At 45.5% G+C, this 21006-nt stretch overlaps 1 protein-coding gene across 1 annotated transcript; it reads left to right on the top strand.

Moving 5' to 3' along the window:
- Positions 1–3820: 3820 nt before the first annotated feature.
- Positions 3821–20517, top strand: pou1f1 (POU class 1 homeobox 1). Its single transcript, XM_056289274.1, has 6 exons — positions 3821–3959; positions 7502–7663; positions 19027–19287; positions 19536–19700; positions 20168–20228; positions 20310–20517. The coding sequence occupies exons 1-6, from the start codon at positions 3821–3823 to the stop codon at positions 20515–20517; spliced, it is 996 nt and encodes a 331-aa protein (XP_056145249.1).
- The last annotated feature ends 489 nt before the right edge of the window (positions 20518–21006 follow it).

Here is a 21006-nt window from a genome sequence, read left to right as displayed (position 1 = left end):
ACCCCCCACACCCCCCCTCCATCCCCGTCCTTCCCAATCTCAGTCTAGCATATTCTAACCAGGGTCCTAAATATGGACGTCTCTGCCTTTATATGTTTTGTCTTTGTCTCCGCAGCAGTTTGAAAGAGTCCATGACATCACTTCTCCGAACCAGCCAACATGTCCCATGTGGTCTGCCTATGTGGGCTGGCTCCAAGCAGTATTTCCTGAAGGTCTACCATGATTATAAGTATGGCGTGGGACCGTCCATGCAGGGTCTTTGTCCACGTCCACGTCTATAAGTTGTGTCTTCGTCTGATGGCTGGGACAGCTGGCGCTGGACCGGCTGGGGGAAGCCTGGTCTGCAGCGTCTCGTGGGCCCAGGACCCCGGAGCTGCGCCCGAAGAGGAAACCCCGAGGGCGGTCTGACGGCAGGCGGAAGCGGGGCAGGCTAGGCTAGGCTAACTGCTAGGCTAGCTGCTAGGCTAGCCCATGCAGTCCGGCAGTCCCCCTGGCTGGCGTTCGCTCTCCTGGACAGTGGTTTTTATTTTTTAATGTTTTTATGAAATGAAAAATACATGTTGCTGATTCCTGGTAGTGTTTGTGTATACTTGCATGTGTCATGAATGAGTGTTCTTGTTGCGTGTGTGTGTATGTGTGTGTGTTGCTCTGTCTAGAATTACTGATGGACAATAGACCAGTTGTGTGTACTGCGTTGTTGTGACTGTTTCCTGCAGCATGCTGCCTGCAGAATGACACCTTGCAAGCCTCTGGAGGGTTTTAGGCAAAGCCTCCTTCACCTCCTGTTCCCAGTTATGTGTTGTGTCTTTTTCTCATCTGTGTAAACAAACCAAAACAAACAGGTACAGTTTTCGGAGGAGGGGTGACCGAGTCTGAAGTATGTGGTAGAAGGAAGGACGTTTACAGGCTCACATGGATGTGCAGACAATCTCCGGGCCATGTCTAAAGTGTGCGCCCTTCTTCGAGATAGTATTTGAGTTGTCAGGTAAATGTTATTCTGAAAGAAAAACACACACACACACACACAAGACACACACACACAAGCGCACATTGGCTTTTTGTTAAGACGTGTACAGGGATTTGTACCAGACTGCTGTAGCACAGGGGTTATTTATTTGCTGTCAGTGTGCGAAAATAAGCCGGTCCTCTCCAGCTGGGAACAGCTCTCTAACCTGCGTGGGAGCGCCGGGCCTCATTCACACACACAACAGATGCAGCGTTAGAGGCTCACGCTGGTGCCGGAGAGGGTTTTCCTCCCGTATCACGGCCCTCCTGCTAACTGGTCCTGCTTGGTTGTGCAGTATCGGGGCTTGGTTATACAGTATCGGGGTGGTGGTTGTGCAGTATCGGGGTGGTGGTTGTGCAGTATCGGGGTGGTGGTTGTGCAGTATCGGGGTGTTGGTTGTGCAGTATCGGGGTGTTGGTTGTGCAGTATCGGGGTGTTGGTTTTTCAGTATCGGGGTCTTGGTTGTGCAGTATCTGGGTGTTGGTTGTGCAGTATCGGGGTGTTGGTTGTGCAGTATCGGGGTGTTGGTTGTGCAGTATCGGGGTGTTGGTTGTGCAGTATCGGGGTGTTGGTTTTGCAGTATCGGGGTCTTGTTTGTGCAGTATCGGGGTGTTGGTTGTGCAGTATCAGGGTGTTGGTTGTGCAGTATCAGGGTGTTGGTTGTGCAGTATCGGGGTCTTGTTTGTGCAGTATCGGGGTGTTGGTTGTGCAGTATCAGGGTGTTGGTTGTGCAGTATCGGGGTGTTGGTTGTGCAGTATCAGGGTGTTGGTTGTGCAGTATCGGGGTCTTGGTTGTGCAGTATCGGGGTGTTGGTTGTGCAGTATCGGGGTGGTGGTTTTGCAGTATCGGGGTCTTGGTTATGCAGTATCGGGGTGTTGGTTGTGCAGTATCGGGGTGTTGGTTGTGCAGTATCGGGGTGGTGGTTGTGCAGTATCGGGGTCTTGGTTATGCAGTATCGGGGTGTTGGTTGTGCACTATCAGGGTGCTGGTTGTGCAGTATCGGGGTGTTGGTTGTGCAGTATCGGGGTGTTGGTTGTGCAGTATCGGGGTGTTGGTTGTGCACTATCAGGGTGCTGGTTGTGCAGTATCGGGGTGTTGGTTGTGCACTATCAGGGTGCTGGTTGTGCAGTATCGGGGTGTTGGTTGTGCACTATCAGGGTGCTGGTTGTGCAGTATCGGGGTGTTGGTTGCGCAGTATCGGGGTGTTGGTTGCGCAATATCGGGGTGTCGCTTATCTTGCAAGCTGTGACTGACTCGTGCCGTTCAGCGGGGCACTTCTCGTGAAGTTTGTTTGGGTATTTTGTTGTGACAGATCTCTTCGCTGACGTTTGATGATATTGTGTTTGTGGATGAGATGACCCGCACGTGGGTGGGGGCGGGGGGGTCGCGCCGTATTAACATACAATAGAAGAAATTGAACAACCGACCCTGTGTGAATATGATGGCCAGCATCAACACATGTGCTGTGCACTGGGATCACATCAGGAAAAGGAAGATTTGACTTCTGTGCACGTTTTTCAAAGCCACCACATGCGGCCTCGCACACTTTGTTTCAGCAAATCCCATAAATTGACTGAACGCCACAATTTAAACAGAGAATTTAGATAAAATCCTCTTGTAAACAAGCAGCGTCCGTGCAGCCGGTGAGCTGCTGCTGCTGCTGCTGCCCACACACTCTGCCACCTGCTGCCCACCTCCAGGAACAATGGCGGAGCAGATCCCAGGATTAAACACGGATACAAACAGAAACAAAAGAGGGCACAACAGAGGCCGCACTCCTTAAATTAACCTCAGCCCCCTCCCCCCCCCCCCCCCCCCCAATGAGACCTGTTGTCTTTAAGGGATCCCCTCTTGGAGCCGGACATAATACGGACAGCGCGGCTGAGACAATACCCGCCGCCTCTTCCACTCGCTCTGCAGCAAGGCAGCACGGGGCAGATGGCTGGAAGGGGTCAGGTGTGCAAAGCTCCTCGCCTCCACATGTAAGCCGGGCGACTCTGGGCAAAACAAGCTAATTTACGCCCCCAAGCCCCCTCGCGGGACTCTTGCGTCCATGCTGCAGGTCGTCCTCGCCAGGCTGCAGGCCGCTGTCCTCTGTCCCACAGCTGAACCATGTCCGTTCTGCTGCGGGCCCCCCTGATCCGCCCGGGAGGCTTTGTTCTGGTTCAGAGTGGATCTCTGATAGTTGAAGGAGTCGGTCGTCACTGTCGTGACAACCTCGCATCGCTAAACAGAGAGGGGCAGGGACGGACAGGAGAGACGGACAGGAGATGGAGAGAGGGATTGAGTTTCTCTATCATTCTCTACCTTAATCCCGGCTTTGGGAGGGGAGCGGGAAGGACATTGGTAGGGGTAGCTCCGATACAGCGGGTGTGCGGTGGGGGTCGGGGGGGGGGGGGTCGGAAACGGGAGACTGGTGGGGTCATCAACGCGGGCAAGGGGGGGTGGCTAGTGGTAGGTGCATGGAATATAAATGCCTGCACTGAACAGGAGGGGCAAAGCGGCGAGGGGGTGACGCGGGGGCCGGCTTACCTGTGCACCTAGGCCGAGAGGGGGAGGACGGACGGGGGAGCTGCATGGGCGAGGCCTGCAGTCAGCCACAGGGAGCAGCAGGCGTTCACAAGGGAGAGATCCGCCAAGCGAGGCTGAGAAACCTATACATAGGCCCGTCTCTAACCAAAAGGCCTCCTTCTGCCCGGGAGAGGCTCGACTGAGGGTACGGCTAGATCCGAAGGTCTTATCACTAGAGAGAGGAGGAGAAGAGGAGGAGGAGGAGGAGGAGGAGGAGGAGGCCGGTTGAGGTCCAGAGAAGAATGGCATGTCAGGCATTTAGTGCCGACTCCTTCACCACACTGGCAGGAGATTCAGCCCTGCCCCTCCTCATGCATCATGCCTCCGCCAGTGACTGTCTGCCCGCCACCTCCCACCCAACACCCAACGTGGTGTCGGCAGGTAAACCCCGAGACTGTGGTCCATTCAGACCGTCTTCGTTTGTGTACCGTTTCCATGGCGTTCTACACCTTCGGTTCTCTGTTGTAGCTTTCTGGCGTCCGGCAAGTCGCTCTGTTCTGCTTTGTCCCATCAGGTTGGATGTTCTCACACCACCCTGTACCTCCTCTGCTGCTCTCTCTCTTTAACCGACGGCAGGAGAGACGGAGCGAGATCAGGAGCCGAGCACTGTTTAGATTGTGATTAGCGCCATTGCCGATCACCGAGTTGGGTTTGATGCCGGCCCTCCTGTTTCACGTCGGCACGCTTTCTTTATGAAGACACGCCTGTCTGGCGAACTGAGGACTACACGCCGCCCATAGGTGTGAATGGGAGTGGGTGTTGGTGTGTATTTTAGCACTGGCGGTGGACTGGAAACCTGTTCAAGGTTCTGTCCTCCGTGCGTGCTGGGATAGTCACCTGGATGGATGGATGGATGGATGGATGGATGGGTGGATGGATGGATGGATGGATGGATGGATGGATGGATGGATGGATGGATGGATGGATGGATGGATGGATGGCTGGATAGATGGATGCATGGGTGGATGGATGGATGGATGGATGGATGGATGGATGGATGGATGGATGGATGGATGGATGGATGGATGGATGGATGGATGGATGGGGTTGGTGTTGTTGAGCTGAGCTCGGTTAACAACGAACACTGTGTTGTGTTACGGTGCAGTGGCTGGACCCTCAGCCGATTGTTGAAAAGATGCGCCACCCTTCACGGGTGCAGAACCAGGGCTAATATGAGCTGATGCAGACCCTTCCTGTGTTCTCATACAGATTCTACACCCCCGTGCCCCACCTGGCACCCACCCGCAGAGCGAGTGTCTCCGCTAAGCCCATAGTTAACCGCTAGTTAGCCCATCCCAGACCAGAAAGCGCCCTGAGAACATCCCCATCCAACCAGATTTGTGCTCACAGCCTCTCAGCACTGAGTCAAGTCAAGTCCGTGTTATTTGTGTAGCCCAATATCACACATCACACATTACACATTTGCCTCGGTGGGGAGGAATTGAATTAGGAGAAAAACCCCAAACCATTTGTAGTAATTCTGTCTATACTGTGATGTGTTTAGTCAGCTGGTTAAACCCACTCATCTAATCCGCTGAGCCCACTGAGGCAGATGTGTCATTTGTGATAATGGGCTACACGAATAAAACGGGCCTGCCTTGGTTCGGCCCAGCTGTCTGTACTCTGTGGATAATCACTTTGACTTTTTATCAGTGTGAAAAACTTCAAAATGTCTTCTTTTTTTCCCCCCAGGGTGTAGCATTGCTCAAAAAAAAAGGAAGGAGAAATAAACCGGCGATAGTGGTTTTAGCGCCCGCCGACCGTCATAGCTTCCAGGAGAGATGACTTGAATCTTGAATCTTGACCGTCTCTAAGGTTTTGTGAAGTCTAGAGCTAGTTTTCTGCCGGGACGGAAAAAGCCCAGTACTGCAAGCTTGTGTTATTCTGCTGACACATGAACCCGCACAGGGTGCGCTGCCTGTAAGACTTTACTAATGACAGTTTTATTTGGTTAAACAGGCCCGATTAGCTGCCATCACATTTGAGAGGGGGTTAAAATGAAAGCAGCACACTGCCTTAATAGTATAATTATGTACATGTGAATCACTTAGTTTGTATCATTATTATTATTATTATTATTAATATTATTAGTAGTAGTAGTAATAGTAGTAGAGATTATATTATTGTTGTTGTTATTATTATTATTATTATTATTATTAGTAGTAGTAGTAGTAGTAGAGATTATATTATTGTTGTTGTTATTATTATTATTATTATTATTATTATTATTATTATTAGTAGTAGTAGTAGTAATAGTAGTAGAGATTATATTATTGTTGTTGTTATTATTATTATTATTATTAGTAGTAGTAGTAGTAGTAGAGATTATATTATTGTTGTTGTTATTATTATTATTATTATTAGTAGTAGTAGTAGTAGAGATTATATTATTGTTGTTGTTATTATTATTATTATTAGTAGTAGTAGTAGAGATTGTATTATTGTTGTTATTATTATTATTATTATTATTATGAGTAGCAGTAGTACTAGAGATTATATTATTGTTGTTATTATTATTATTATTATTATTATTAGTAGTAGTAGTAGTAGTAGTAGTAGAGATTATATTATTGTTGTTGTTATTATTGTTATTATTATTAGTAGTAGTAGTAGTAGAGATTATATTATTGTTGTTATTATTATTATTGTTATTATGAGTAGTAGTAGTAGTAGTAGTAGTAGAGATTATATTATTTTTGTTGTTGTTATTATTAGTAGTAGTAGTAGTAGTAGTAGTAGAAATTATATTATTGTTGTTGTTATTATTATTATTAGTAGTAGAGATTATATTATTGTTGTTGTTGTTATTATTATTATTATTATTATTAGTAGTAGTAGTAGTAGTAGTAGTAGTAGTAGAGATTATATTATTTTTGTTGTTATTATTATTATTATTAGTAGTAGTAGTAGTAGTAGAGATTATATTATTGTTGTTATTATTATTAGTATTAGTATTAGTAGTAGTAGAGATTATATTATTGTTGTTATTATTATTATTATTAGTAGTAGTAGTAGTAGTAGTAGTAGAGATTATATTATTATTAGTAGTAGTAGTAGTTGTAGTAGTAGTAGTAGTAGTATTAATAGTAGTAGAGATTATATTATTGTTGTTGTTATTATTATTATTATTATTATTAGTAGTAGTAGTAGTAATAGTAGTAGAGATTATATTATTGTTGTTGTTATTATTATTATTATTATTAGTAGTAGTAGTAGTAGTAGAGATTATATTATTGTTGTTGTTATTATTGTTATTATTATTATTATGAGTAGTAGTAGTAGCAATAATAGTAGAGATTATATTATTGTTGTTGTTATTATTATTATTATTATTAGTAGTAGTAGTAGTAGTAGTAGAGATTATATTATTTTTGTTGTTATTATTGTTATTATTATTATTATGAGTAGTAGTAGTAATAGTAGTAGAGATTATATTATTGTTGTTGTTATTATTATCATTATTATTATATTAGTAGTAGTAGTAGTAGAGATTATATTATTGTTGTTGTTATTATTATTATTATTAGTAGTAGTAGTAGTAGAGATTATATTATTGTTGTTGTTGTTATTATTATTATTATTATTAGTAGTAGTAGTAGTAGTAGTAGTAGAGATTATATTAATGTTGTTGTTGTTGTTATTATTATTATTATTATTATTATTATCCAAACCGCTTATCCTGCTCTCAGGGTCGCGGGGATGCTGGAGCCTATCCCAGCAGTTATTGGGTGGCAGGCGGGGAGACACCCTGGACAGGCCGCCAGGCCATCACAAGGCGTTATTATTATTATTATTATTTTATTATTATTATTATTGTTGTTGTTTTGTGTTGCTGTATTGCATTGTAGAGAAGATGTGTACTTAGAGGAGAAGCAAGTTGTCCCCTCAGCTCGTCCATGCAGTGACCACGTGTCTCTCCGCAGTGCCCTCTGGCCTGTCCCTGGTTCAGTCATCCAAGCGCTCCCACATGCACCTCTCCGCCTCGGCTCTCGGAAACAGCCTCAGCAATGGATCCCCGGGCCTGCATTACCCTGTCACCCCGTGTCACTATGGCAACCAACAAGCCACCTATGGCATGATGGCAGGTGAGTGGTGATGGTAGATGTGATTACAATGATGGCAAAAATGAGAGTGAAGATCATGTTGACTACGTCAGAGAAACAACAAAAAAATCTGGAAATGGTGATGACAGTGATGAAAGTGTTGATGATGATGATGACGGAAATAATCTTGGCAATGGTAATTATGACGATTATGAAACCGATGTTGTTATTGATGATGACGATGATGCTTATGATGGTGATGATGGTGGTGATCTGTCTCTAGCTCAGGAGATGCTCTCTGCCAGTATTTCTCAGACCCGCATCCTGCAGACCTGCAGCATCCCTCACCCCAACATGGTGAGCGGCACAAACTCGCTGCAAGGTAGAGACCGCACTCACTCACTCGCTTTCTCTCTCTATTCATGTGTGTGTGCGTGTGTGTCTGTGTGTGTGTGTGTGTGACCCAACCTAAAAAACAAAAGGCCCAACTAGTGCTAGATCAATCAACCCAGTAATCGTTAAGAATTCGCTAAACGTCCCTCCATTCCCCCCCCAGTCTCGGTCAGTCTGAAGCTGTGATGCTACCAAGTCCAATTCTAATCCGCTTTTAAAGGCAGTGTGAATGCCTAACAACCACTATCCCAGAAAGCCCGTGGAAATGTTCCTTATTTGGTGTCCATACTTTAGCAAGACAGACTCAAGGGTACCGTATACACCCGAGTAAGTAAAGCGTGCTGCATTGTTTAGCCTAGAAGATGCTGAGGGTACCACTGCTCTGAGAGCTGGAGGAGGAGGAGAGACGTGTGCACCGGTTTGCTTTGGGAGTCATGGCAGCCTGAAGGCAGGAGATGCTGTTCTGAATAAGGTCCACCGCAGGAGAAAAGGACACACATCTTCCGGCAGACTGCTTAAAGCTCTGCACTCTCAATTTCTCTCTCTCTCTCGCTTCCCGCTGACAATTCTTTGCCTTCTTTAACTTGTTTTATTGGGTTTTGCAGGATTATGTGACATTTGCATAAAGAGCAGATACTGCATTTATATTCTATAATGTTCCATCACACAACAAAGACGTGTCTTTTTATAAAGAAGTGGGCGCCGAACACGCTAAACCCCATACAGCACAACCCAAAACAGTGCCATACACGCAAATACACATAATAATATAATAATGGTGATGTTCAACAGCACATTACTGCTGTTTCTCTGCTCTACCCTCTACAAAGCAAAACAAACAAAAAAGAAAGAAGAACCCGTGATGCCACACCTCACCCTCCCATATCTGAAAACGTAGTGTCCTTGATGCACTTGAGGAAGGGGCCCCAGGCCTTGACAAATGTATTGGACCTTCGTTGGAGGGACAACCTTATTTTCTCCAACTTCAGAAAGTATAGGATGTCCCAAATCCAGTGTGTCTGAGACGGGGGTGCAGGAGATGTCCGCGTCATTAGCGTCAGTCAAGTAAAGAGTTGAAGGCCCTTACTTTCTTTGGGGATAAAGAGGAAGAGGGCAAAGAGGCTGACACCCCAAAAAGAGCAGTGACAGGGTTAAGGTCAAGCTTCTGGCCCAGTATTTCAGACAAAATAAAACAAATCGTTGATCGTTGTCCATCTATCACAGATTGGGGAGACATCCTTGTACTTCTTGGCTACGCGAGCCTTGGTAAAAAGTAAGTGCAGTGCACCGCTTTGTATTGTGTCAAACCATGCGTCGCACAAATAAAGGAGTTGTGTACTCTTCCCAGAATCTCTGCCCGAACCGTACGCAATATTTCCTCCCCCAAATCTGTCTCCCGTAATCACTTGGCTGAATTAAGTGAGTCTATGCTTAAGTTAGGAAACTGATTGCAGATTCTAGAGATAGCCCCTTTCTTTCTTTTATTTTAAGTTTTTATTGAGCTTCTTTGAGGAAAGTAAATACAAATTATAAAGTACAAAATACCAAAAAAAAGGAAGGAAAAAATAAATAAAAAGAGATAGCCCCTTACAAAGATGGAGGCAGTGTCAAAAAATCAGCAGGAGGAGAATCCTCCAGCAGATTGGAAAAGCCAGGGAAGGCATTGCTTACAAAGCTACGGACCGGTTAGTCTTTGAAAAAGAAAGTTCTTTAGCAAGCGAAAACCCCTCTGACAGCTGCTGAAAGACGCAAACACATTGTTAACGTATAAATCTTTGAAGGATTTGACACCTACATTGGACCACACAGAAAATACACCATCCACTAGGGGGGGGAGAAAATACATGAGTAGAAACTAAGGAGGCATTAACAGAGAATAAGTGTAAACCAAAATAACATCTAAACTGAAACTAGATCTTAAGAGATGACTTCACAAATGCATTTTCTTGTATATAAAGATACAAGAGGAAGTATGTGTGTGTGTGTGTGTATATATATATATATATATATATATATATATATATATATATATACATTTTTGTATATAAAGATACAAGAAGACTTGTGTGTGTGTGTGTGTATGTGTATAGAGTACAGAATGGCTTTCAGTGATGCCAGGTTGGCAGAGTTTGTCACAATGTTAAGGCAGGCAGAAAGAAAATCAAAGCTCTCATACTGGAGCCAGTAATTCAATGATCGAATATTAGCAGTCCAATAGTGAAACAGAAAATTTGGTAGAGACAGTCCCCCTAGTGACTTAGGTCTCTAAAATTACCGCGTTCGCAGCTGTGGAATTGTATGGTTCCTGATACATTCTAGTGTAAACTGTCCAATTTCCTGAAAAAGGTTTGAGGGAAGAAGGCTGGGATACATTGAAAGAAGTAGCAGAAGCGAGGGAGGACTTTCATTTTAATGGAGTTAATCCTTGCAGTTAACACTAATTTAAGCAACGACCCACAAGCAAAATTGTTAAGAGTTTGTGACATGAGAGGTGTGAAATTCTCCTTATAGAGGTGCTCCATCTTGTGGGGAATACCGACTCCCAGGTACACAAACGCATGTTGAGCAAATTTGAACAGTAAATCGGACAATGTGTAGTCTTGGGCTACCTTATTAAGAGCAAATAGTTCATTTTACTAAGGTTCCATTTGTACCCACATGTTTCACCAAAGGCTTGACGTATTTCTAGAGTGGTGGGGATAGATAGAGAAAGGTTGGAAAGAAGTAAGAGTAAATTGTTTGCCTACCAGGAGGCCTTTATTTCTATTCCATTCCTAAGTATGCCAGAGATGTTAGGGTTGATCCTAAATGCAGTTGAGAGAGTCTTGAGGGTGAAGGCAAATAACAAAGGCCTCAGGGGACAGCCTTATCTAGTGGATCGATTCAAATTAAAATACTCTGAATTTATATTTTTAGTTCTGACTAAGGCTTTAGGAGAATAATGCTATTTCCTCCATGAAATAAAATTCCCCTCAAAACCAATTTTTTTAAGAGAAAAAAAATGTAATCCCACTCTGTTGAATGCCTTCTTTGTATCCAACAATATCAAGAATTCAGCAAGGACGGGGGGAGAAGGATTATAAATCACATTAATCACATGCCTAAGGTTGAAAAATTAGTTCCCATTTCGAATGAAACCAGTCTGATCAGGGGAGTTAATAGAGGGGAGGACACATTCTAACCTCTGTGTCAGTAATTTAGATGATAATTTAAAGTCAACATTAAGAAGACTAATTGGGTGGTATGATGCGCAAGACAAGGGTTCTTTGACTTTCTTAATAATTAAAGAAATCGAAGCTTATGGGCACCCCGGTGCCCATAAGCTAAAAAAAAAAGAAGAAAGAAATGGAGGCTTGGGTTAGTGTCCCTGGGAGACGGCCTGTGTTAAAAGATTCATTAAACATTTCAATAAGAAGAGAAACCAATTTGTGCAAAAGTTTCCTATAAAACTCTGAGGGATAGCCATCAGGACATTTCCTACTTTGTAATGGAGCCACAGCTATTTTCAGCTCTGTAGCTGAGATAGTTTTTTTTCTTTTTCTTAGTTCCCTAGATAGCCTCTGTCCAAGTGTAGGAAAATTGATTATATCAACAAAACAAAACAAAAAAACAAATATTGAAGACCGTAAAAGCTGGGTGTTGTTGAGCCAAGTGAATTATAAAATTCCTTCAACATCTTATTTATTCCCAGGGAATCAGTTGTTATACCTGAGTCAGTTTTGAGCTTTGAAATTAGATGGAAAGAGCAGGTTTGACGTAAACGATGTGCTAACAGCTTGCTATCTCTGTCTCCCTGTTCATAAAATGTGGCCCTTGTATGAAGCAAAAGCTCAGTGGTATATTGAGACATAATGACAGTATGTCTCAGCCTTTAGAGCGATACGTTCTTTGTACACTTCTGGAGTTTGACATATTGAATAAGCCTAGTCCAACTGAGCGAGCCGTTTTAAGAATTGGCACTTCCTTTGTAATTCATTCTGATGTGCAGCATATACATATCCCCTCTAAGAAATGCCTTCAGTATCTCCCATAAAAGCGAGAGTGAAATACCTGGGGTTTTATTGACACTCAAAAAGAAGTGTAATTGCCGAGAGACAAACCTTACAAAGTCGTCACTAGAAAGAACACCGGTGTTAAGAAACCATGGCAATGGTCCGCTGATACGATCTGAGAAGTGTCCATTCATGGAAACTGATGCATGTTCAGAAAGAAAAACAGGGTCATAGTTGCATGCTGACACCAAATGAAGTTACCTTTTCTCAACCAAAAAGAAAAGAATTGGTGTAAAAGTATGTTGGACATGTGAGAAAAAAAAACACAAATATTCTCTCTGAGAGGGGTTAAAAACAAAAAACACCAGGGATCAGAAATATTGAATGCTTCCATAAAGGACCTACTTATATTTGTACATTTAGATGGGACACGGGGGTCAGTGGAGGAGTGGTCTGGTCCAGCATCCAGACAACAGTTGAAGTCTCCACCTAAGACTAAGTGAGAAGAAGACAGGTCAGGCAGCGTAGAACAGAATATTTTAAAAAAGACATCGCTATCCCAGTTGGGGGGTGTAAATGTTTGATAGCAATATATTCCCATTGTGAGTTTGACCTATAAGAAATCTACTATGAGTGTCAGATATAATTTTTCTATGAAGAAAATGAACTGATTTGTGCAACAGAATAGCTACCCCCCTTGATTTAGTAGAAGAAGAAAAAAAGAGATCTGACTTATCCAACTTCTCTTTAGTTTAATTTGGTCTGGAGATTTAAGATGAGTTTCTGGTGTACGTAAATAATTTGGGCTCCCAGGTGACACAGAAAAGGCAAGATATTACTACGTTTAATAAGGTTGTTCAAACCTTTACAGCTGAGGCTAGAATATTTTATACCCCCCCCCCTTTTACTGGTGCTACATTAGACAGAGTCACAAGGGCCAATTATAGGTGATATATGGCAAGGTGTGGCAAAAAAAGAAAAGAAAAAGAAGCAAGAACTAAACAAATCCAAAAAAATGACATGTAACACCTATAGGTAAGACCACTGGACACCCCCCCACCCCCAAAAACTCCCCCAAAATAAACACACTCTCACCCAAAGTAATAGTGACTTCAGCTACAGCTACTGTTGGTGTTTCCTGGAAGGTAGTGTTGCACTTGTGCATAAAGGCACTAAAGCACCGTGCAAACATTAGTAATGGTTTCACCCTCAACGAGTCACGTAGGTCAAACCGATTCTCCTCTCGGAAAGAAACTCTTACACCTCTTCACCCATAGAGAGAGACGAAAGTTCACTGTTTCCATGGCAACCAAGGGCACCAATCCCATTAGACGGTATCTGGATTAACAGCCTTTTTCACGTTCTTCTCCATGAGATCCACCGCCAGGTCGGCTCGTTAAATGTGTGGGTTTGACCATCGGGCGGAGTGACGTGAACAGTGGCGTCTCTGGCACGGAAAGCCTGGTAGGGCCGGATAAACTCTGTTAGGGCGGCACCCGAACCATCAGTGAAGCTACACCCAAACCTACTTGCTCAGTGAATCCAAACAACAAGCGCACCTCATCACAGTGAACGAAATCACAAATGCGCACATTAACCTAACGCGCCGCAGGATTTAGTGGGAGTGGAGACAGGGATATGAGTGTCCTCACCAATAAAGGCATTCGCTCTCACACGACTGGTACCTTGTTATACAGCATCACATCACAAATCCAAAGTTATCAAACAGCATGGATGAAATTGGGAGTTGTTATGTGTGTGTGTGTAGGGGGGGCTGCAGAAATAGTGAGGGGGACCGCTAGGAAGGTACTTGGTGTGTCATCAGGACAGAGGAAGAAAGACAAGGAGACTTGGTGGTCGAACGAGGAAATACAGCAAAGTATATGGAGTATATGGCCACTCTCCAAAGTATATGGCCACTCTCCACAGTATGGCCACTCTCCAAAGTATATGGCCACTATCCACAGTATATGGCCACTATCCACAGTATATGGCCACTCTCCACAGTATATGGCCACGATCCACAGTATATGGCCACTCTCCACAGTATGGCCACTCTCCAAAGTATATAGCCACTCTCCACAGTATATGGCCACTCTCCAAAGTATATGGCCACTCTCCACAGTATATGGCTACTCTCCACAGTATATGGCCACTCTCCACAGTATATGGCCACTCTCCAAAGTATATGGCCACTCTCCACAGTATATGGCCACTCTCCACAGTATGGCCACTCTCCAAAGTATATGGCCACTCTCCAAAGTATATGGCCACTCTCCACCGGCTACCTGTGCGGTTCAGAACCGATGTGAAGGTTCTCCTGCTTGTTTATTAAGACCTAAGTGGAATGGTACCCCGCTATACCGCAGACCTTCTCACCCTCTATTCCACCTCCAGGTCCTCAGTCGGCCGACTTGAGACTCTTGGCTGCCCCGCGATCTAAACTCTCAGGGGTCACCGGGGCCTTTGCGGCTGCAGCCCCTCGGCTGTAGAACCGCATTCCCTCTCCTATAAGTTCTGCCCCCTCCATCCCCTCTTTTAAGTCCGGGCTCAAAACTTACTTTTACTCTCTAGCTTTTGAATCCTCGCGATGAGGCGGGTTTCTGGCTTGTTCCTTATGTCCACGTGTTGCTTGTTCGTGCCTACGAGTTACGTGCCTCGTTCTCCGTGTCGGGGTTCTTGTATTTATTTGTGGTTTGGCTGCCTGCTCTGGTCTGGTCATACATGAATATGACTTGACAGGTGCCGTCGTAACGAGACAATCGCTGTTATCCCCTTACCTGTCAGTGGTTTTAATGTTTTTGGCTGGTCGGTGTGTATTGAGAAGGTTCATGGAGCACGACACGACGTATCGATGGGCCAATTACGGCGAATGTGAAAATGCCAGAGAGCCGTTTCCGTCCTCCACGCTGCGGCGTGGTCGTCAGCCGTGACCACGCACCGCGCATGCTGTATGGAGGAATGAACGGCGGGCATGGCGCCCCCCTGAGCAAATCAGTGTCATTCTGACAACGTGACAGCGCGTTTTGCTACCCCGTCTTCAACAGCCTTTGACAGTCAAAGACCTGCGACGCACAATTAAGTTAGACGGACTGTCAGACGAATATGCGGGCGACTCGTCATCCCTCCACCCCCCCCTCTCTCTCTCTCTCTCTCTCTCTCCCCGTCTCTCTCTCTCAGTGGCGCCCCCAAGGGGTGGCCAGGGGTGGCCATGGCCACCCTGATACTATCCCTGGCCCCCCCGCTGGCCCCCCCCCAGCCACGAGTCGCATATGCAGAATATGCTTCTGATTATGCATAATATGCTTCTATCTGATATCTTACATTAGGTGCTGTTCATTTAAATTAATAATGTATATTTTTCTTAACTCTCATATTGACAGTTTTCAACTAGCCTATACAGTATACTACAACAGCAGCATAGAATTCCCGAAATTCAGTCATGGCTTTTGGTTTTGGTGTGCCACCCCAAGATTTTCAGTGGCCCCATTTGGCCCCCCCCTATGAAACATTTCTGGGGGCGCCACTGCTCTCTCTCTCTCTCTCTCTCTCTCTCTCTCTCTCTCTCTCTCTCTCTCTCTCTCTCTCTCTCTCTCTCTCTCTCTCTCTCTCTCTCTCTCTCTCTCACACACACACACACACACACACACACCCACACGCATGCCATAAAATTGATATTCAACTCGTCCGTCGTTACAGTGCAATACAACATATTCACCACTAGAGGGCAGCATTGTATAGCTCATACAACGAATGCAGTGCGGCGGTTATAAACGATATAGACTATATTGTGTATTCGGAAAGAGCAGGTGCGCTGGGTTTAAGAGATATAGTTTCAAGACTGCCACATTTTCGTTTACTCTCAAAAAGTCAAACCAATAATTTGCCTTGCCAGACGTATCAGCTGTGTCAGCATATCTGTGTGATACAAACTGCCCCCCCCCCAAAAAATGTCTAATGGATGGATGGGTGGATGGACAGATGGATGGATGGGTGGGTGGATGGACAGATGGATGGATGGATTGCTATTCAGCATCCCTTCGACAGTGTCTTCCCTGCACACCCGGCCACTCGGACGTCTGGGTGGCGTTTTGATGAGCAGGATTTTCCCAAAATGGTTCTTTCACCTCGTAATAAAGGCGCCGGACACGCTCCCTTGAGGATAACAGATAAACAGCTGCTTGGTATTCGCCAAGTATGATCACGTGATCTGGATCTGGATCTGGACAGGTTACCCGAGTCATGACCAATCCAGTGAAGACGACCCAGAAAGCTGCAGGAACTCTGCAAAGCAGCACGTGTTATTACACAGAGGCACGCCGCTGCCAGCGGCTGCAGACAACTTTTAGTTGCAAGGACTTTTAGTTTCACAAACGCAACACCTCAAATACCGTGTGTGTCTCGACCTGTCGGCGAGGCTGTGGTGGAGAAACTTTCCAGCTCTGAAATCGAACATGTCACTGCCGAAATCTCACAACAGTCGAGTCACTTTTACTCGCACAGCCCAGTATCACAAATTACACATGCGCCTCAGGGGGCTTTACAGCAACACAACACCCCGTCCTTAGACCCTCGCATCGGATAAGGAAAAAACCTGTACCAGGGAGAAAGGACGGGAAGAGAGCTCAGGGAGAGCAGCAGAGGAGGGATCTCTCCCCCCAAGACGCACAACGTGCAGTGGATGTTGTGTTTACACCATTACACAACACAACACTGAAAGAGGATAAACACAACTATAATGGACTTAAAAGATGTATGAAGAATGTGATGAGGAGGATGCCAAGCAGTGTCCAGACGCCACCGGAACAGCCCAGGACCCGAGCCACGTGACCACCGTCACCATGGAGACAACACACAAAAAAACCAAACATCAGTCACACGTCTGAGTGAGAGAAGGATACAACACTGAAACATGATAACGAAATGACGTGGGGACTATAAGATATGTGAGGAGGGGGATACCAAGCAGTTTCCAGGTTGGTGACCACCGTCACCATGGAGACCTGGGAGGAGGACAGACTGCACGTGCACGCAAGGGAGACTCACGTCACTCCACGCCCAGAAGAAGAGAAAGGAGAAGACATCATTCAGAGAGAGAGAGGAAAGACGTGCGAGAGGAGAGAATAATCGATACTCTCTAACAGGGACGGACGGGCAACCGTGACGACAGAGAGGGCTGCAAAAATGTTGTCCTCACTACCAGAGGGCCAGGTTGTGACCACGCACTTCCACCAGTGGGGTACTGAGACCCCATCACTCAATTAACCAATTACAGCTGCTAATTTAATGAAAAGAATAAACTATATAGCGGTATACCAACATTTCTCTTTAATGAGCTCAACACAGAAACAAAGCGTCCACATTCCTGAGGGATATGCCGTTACTTCAGCACAATGGGGTCTCAGAAATCATCATTCAATGGCGGTACAAAAGTTTATATTCACACTGAGTGCAACAACTAATATTCATGAGGCCCGCCGAGACCAAGACGAGACCACGTGCAAGCGGTTGCTTGGCTACGGGCCTCTTGTGTTTCGAGGGAGCGCCATCCATCAGTGGACAGTATAATTACAATTGGGAGCCGGTTCAAATGTGGTCAAGTGGCCCGCTTGCGTCCAACGCCTGTGAAACCAACAATTTACTGATATTTGGAAATTGACCTGCGGGTCGTACTGAGTGAGGCTGGGGGCCAAATGTGGCCCGCGGGCCGCCAGTTGTCCATGTCTGCTGTACAGTCTCGTCGGCAGAACAGTGGTTGGTAAATTCATTGAGACAAACTGACCCGCCATGCAGTACAGGTCATGAAGTATTCAATTAAAGGCAAGTAATTGTAGGTTAAGCCAAGAAGATGAGTTTTAAGTCTGGATTTAAAGGACCCAACAGACTGATTGTCTGATGGCAGCGGGCAGGTTATTCCACAAGAACGGGGCCCGGTAGGAAAAGGCCCTGCCACCAGCTGACTTCCTTTTAACTTTGGGTCACACAGGAGCCCTGTATTTTGAGAGCGGTGAGCTCGAGATGGACTGTCTGGTTTAAGGAGATCAGACGGGTAAGATGGGGCAAGCCCATTTAGGATTTTATAAGTCAGCAGAAGCACCTTGAAGTCTGATCTAACATGGATAGGTAGCCAATGAAGGGAGGCAAGAATTGGTGTAATATGGTCAAATGTTCTAGTTTAAGTTAGGATTCTAGCTGCAGCATTCTGAACCATCTGGAGACTTTTAGTACCAGCATGTGGCAGACCTGAAACCAGAATATTACAATAATCAAGTCTGGATGAAACAAATGCATGTATTAGAGCCTCTGCATCAGACATGGACAGGAAAGTCTGAATGTTAGCTGTGTTAGGTAAGTGAAAAAAGGCAGTCTTGGTGATTTCTTTAATGTGCTTGTCAAAGGAAAGGCTGGGATCAAACGTAACACCAAGAGTTTTGGTTGCCACACTGTGAAATCACAGGTTGTCGGCTGTTGTCGTTACTTGATCAAATTGGTGTCTGTGTCCAGCAGGGCCAACGACCAGCCTCTCAGTTTTATCTGAATATAAAAGCAGGAAAGTTAGCGGCATCCAATTTCTCACAGCAGCCAAGCAGGCCTCTAAATTAGCCATGTGAGTACGATCATCAGCCCTTATAGACACATACAGCTGGGTATCATCAGCATAGCAATGTACATTTATTCCATGACTGTGTAGAATGTGGCCAAGAGGTGACGTATACAGAGAAAAGTAGAAAATAACTAAATAAATCAAACCTGGGGAAAACTCAACAGTTTATTGAGGCTGTACAGCCGTACTACTGAATAACAACAACAACAACAAAATTCCCTCCTGTAGAATTATGTGCCCTCGTTCTTGCCCATGACTCCGGGCTCTCCAAGTATCTGTGCATGGCCCTGGTGTCTGCCACCAGGCCTCTCATGGACATAGTCCTCCTTCACCGTCTTCCTCACTGTCTCGCTCGCTTGTCTTTTCAGTCACCCTCTTTGCCTCTGTTTGTATTTCATTCCCCTCTCTCTCTCTAGGTTCCCTAGCTCCTTGCCTGTACAAGTTTCCAGACCACAGCCTCAGTGGCGGCTCGTGCACCATAAGCCATGGCTTCTCCTCGCTGCCGCCAGCCCTCCTCTCCGATGAGGCCCCCGGGGGGCCTGCCCTCGGGGAGATGAAAGCAGACCCACACAGGAGGAGCAGCAGGGCCCAGGAAGACCTCCCAACTATGGACACCCCCCAAATACGAGAACTGGAGAAGTTTGCCAATGACTTTAAACTACGCAGAATCAAACTGGGTGAGTTTACACACTATAGACCCAACACAGACGTGCATGTGTGTGCATGCAGATACATGTAGTGCTGTTTTTCTTTGTCCTTTCCACATGCAGTGTCTTGATGCATGCTCAGTAATCCAGGTAAAAAAAAAAAATCAAAGAAGTGGCATACTACCTGACATCTCCAGACTGAAGGTGTCACTTAGCATCTGTCAGTAAGCGCTGTATCCAGATGAGCTGATTCAACCTTCTTTGAGTTCCACATGCAGGTTACACCCAGACCAACGTGGGTGAGGCGCTAGCAGCTGTGCACGGCTCGGAGTTCAGCCAGACGACCATCTGCCGCTTTGAGAACCTGCAGCTCAGCTTCAAGAACGCCTGCAAGCTGAAGGCCATCCTGGCTAAATGGGTTGAAGAAGCCGAGCAGGCCGGCGGTGAGTCAGACAGCCAGTCGGTCCTGTCGAACAGCCCTGCACTTTATTCAGTATGAGCCTGACAGTCATTCAGACGTTCAGCTGGAGGATGGGGGGGGGGGGATTGACCAGCTGTGTACTTTCTCTTTAGATTTGGACTATTTCTATTAGATGATATTCAAGGCTTAGCGTTTTCGGTTTTTATTTTTCCAAACCATCCAGCATGCAGAGTGTAGCCACAAGAGGGCACTGTTACATAACCTCACACGAACAGGAACAACTTTCGGATCCATGGAAACATAAAATCAGGGTGGACATCAGTTTTAACCGATCTGCTCCTTTTAAAAAACCTGGGTATTTTTCGGTGAAAATCGGTAAAAGCCGAAAATGCCGAGCCTTGATGGTATTCTATTTTTTCATTTCTTGGTCAGCATCACATGTACGGTGTAGTAACTATAGTTACTCTATATGCTTTGACCTCCCCTCAGCCTTGTACAATGAGAAAATGGGCATGAATGAGCGCAAGAGGAAGAGAAGAACTACCATCAGGTGACAACAATAAAGGCACAAATGTGTGACTGCCAAAGCAGCGTGTTAGATTACTCACCTTTCTCTCTCCTTCCCCTCCAGTTTGGGAGCGAAGGAGGCTCTGGAGCGCAGCTTCGCGGAGAAAAGTAAGCCGACCTCCCAGGAAATCGTCCGCATGGCTGAGGGCCTCCACCTGGAGAAGGAGGTGGTCCGCGTCTGGTTCTGTAACCGGCGCCAGCGGGAGAAGCGGGTCAAAACCAGCCTCCACCTCAGCTCCTACCTGTCCAAAGAGAGCCCCAGCTGTAGGTAGCAGAGCTGGCCGATCTACACAGACTGGCGTCTAAACATTCTGCCCTAACGCCTCCCTTGTTATAAAATCACCATCAACACTAATTCTAATAATGTTTTTCACTCAAATTGAAAGTTTGTATAGTTCTTCATGTGCTAGAAACATCCCCGAGGGCCCGATAAGTTATTTCTATTTGTCTCCATCGGCTTTCATTGATAAAAAGGATAACAAACGTAGAGGACAGTGATGGAGGTGTCCATGTATAAAGGACATAAAGGGGTGTAGATGTAGAGGACAGTGATGGAGGTGTCCATGTATAAAGGGCATAAAGGGGTGTAGATGGAGAGGACAGTGATGGAGGTGTCCATGTATAAAGGGCATAAAGGGGTGTAGATGGAGAGGACAGTGATGGAGGTGTCCATGTATAAAGGACATAAAGGGGTGTAGATATAGAGGACAGTGATGGAGGTGTCCATGTATAAAGGAAATAAAGGGTGTAGATGGAGAGGA

This window comes from Lampris incognitus, chromosome 11, assembly GCF_029633865.1.
Source record: "Lampris incognitus isolate fLamInc1 chromosome 11, fLamInc1.hap2, whole genome shotgun sequence".
Lineage (NCBI taxonomy): Eukaryota > Metazoa > Chordata > Actinopteri > Lampriformes > Lampridae > Lampris > Lampris incognitus.
This window is presented reverse-complemented; position numbering and strand designations above follow the sequence as displayed.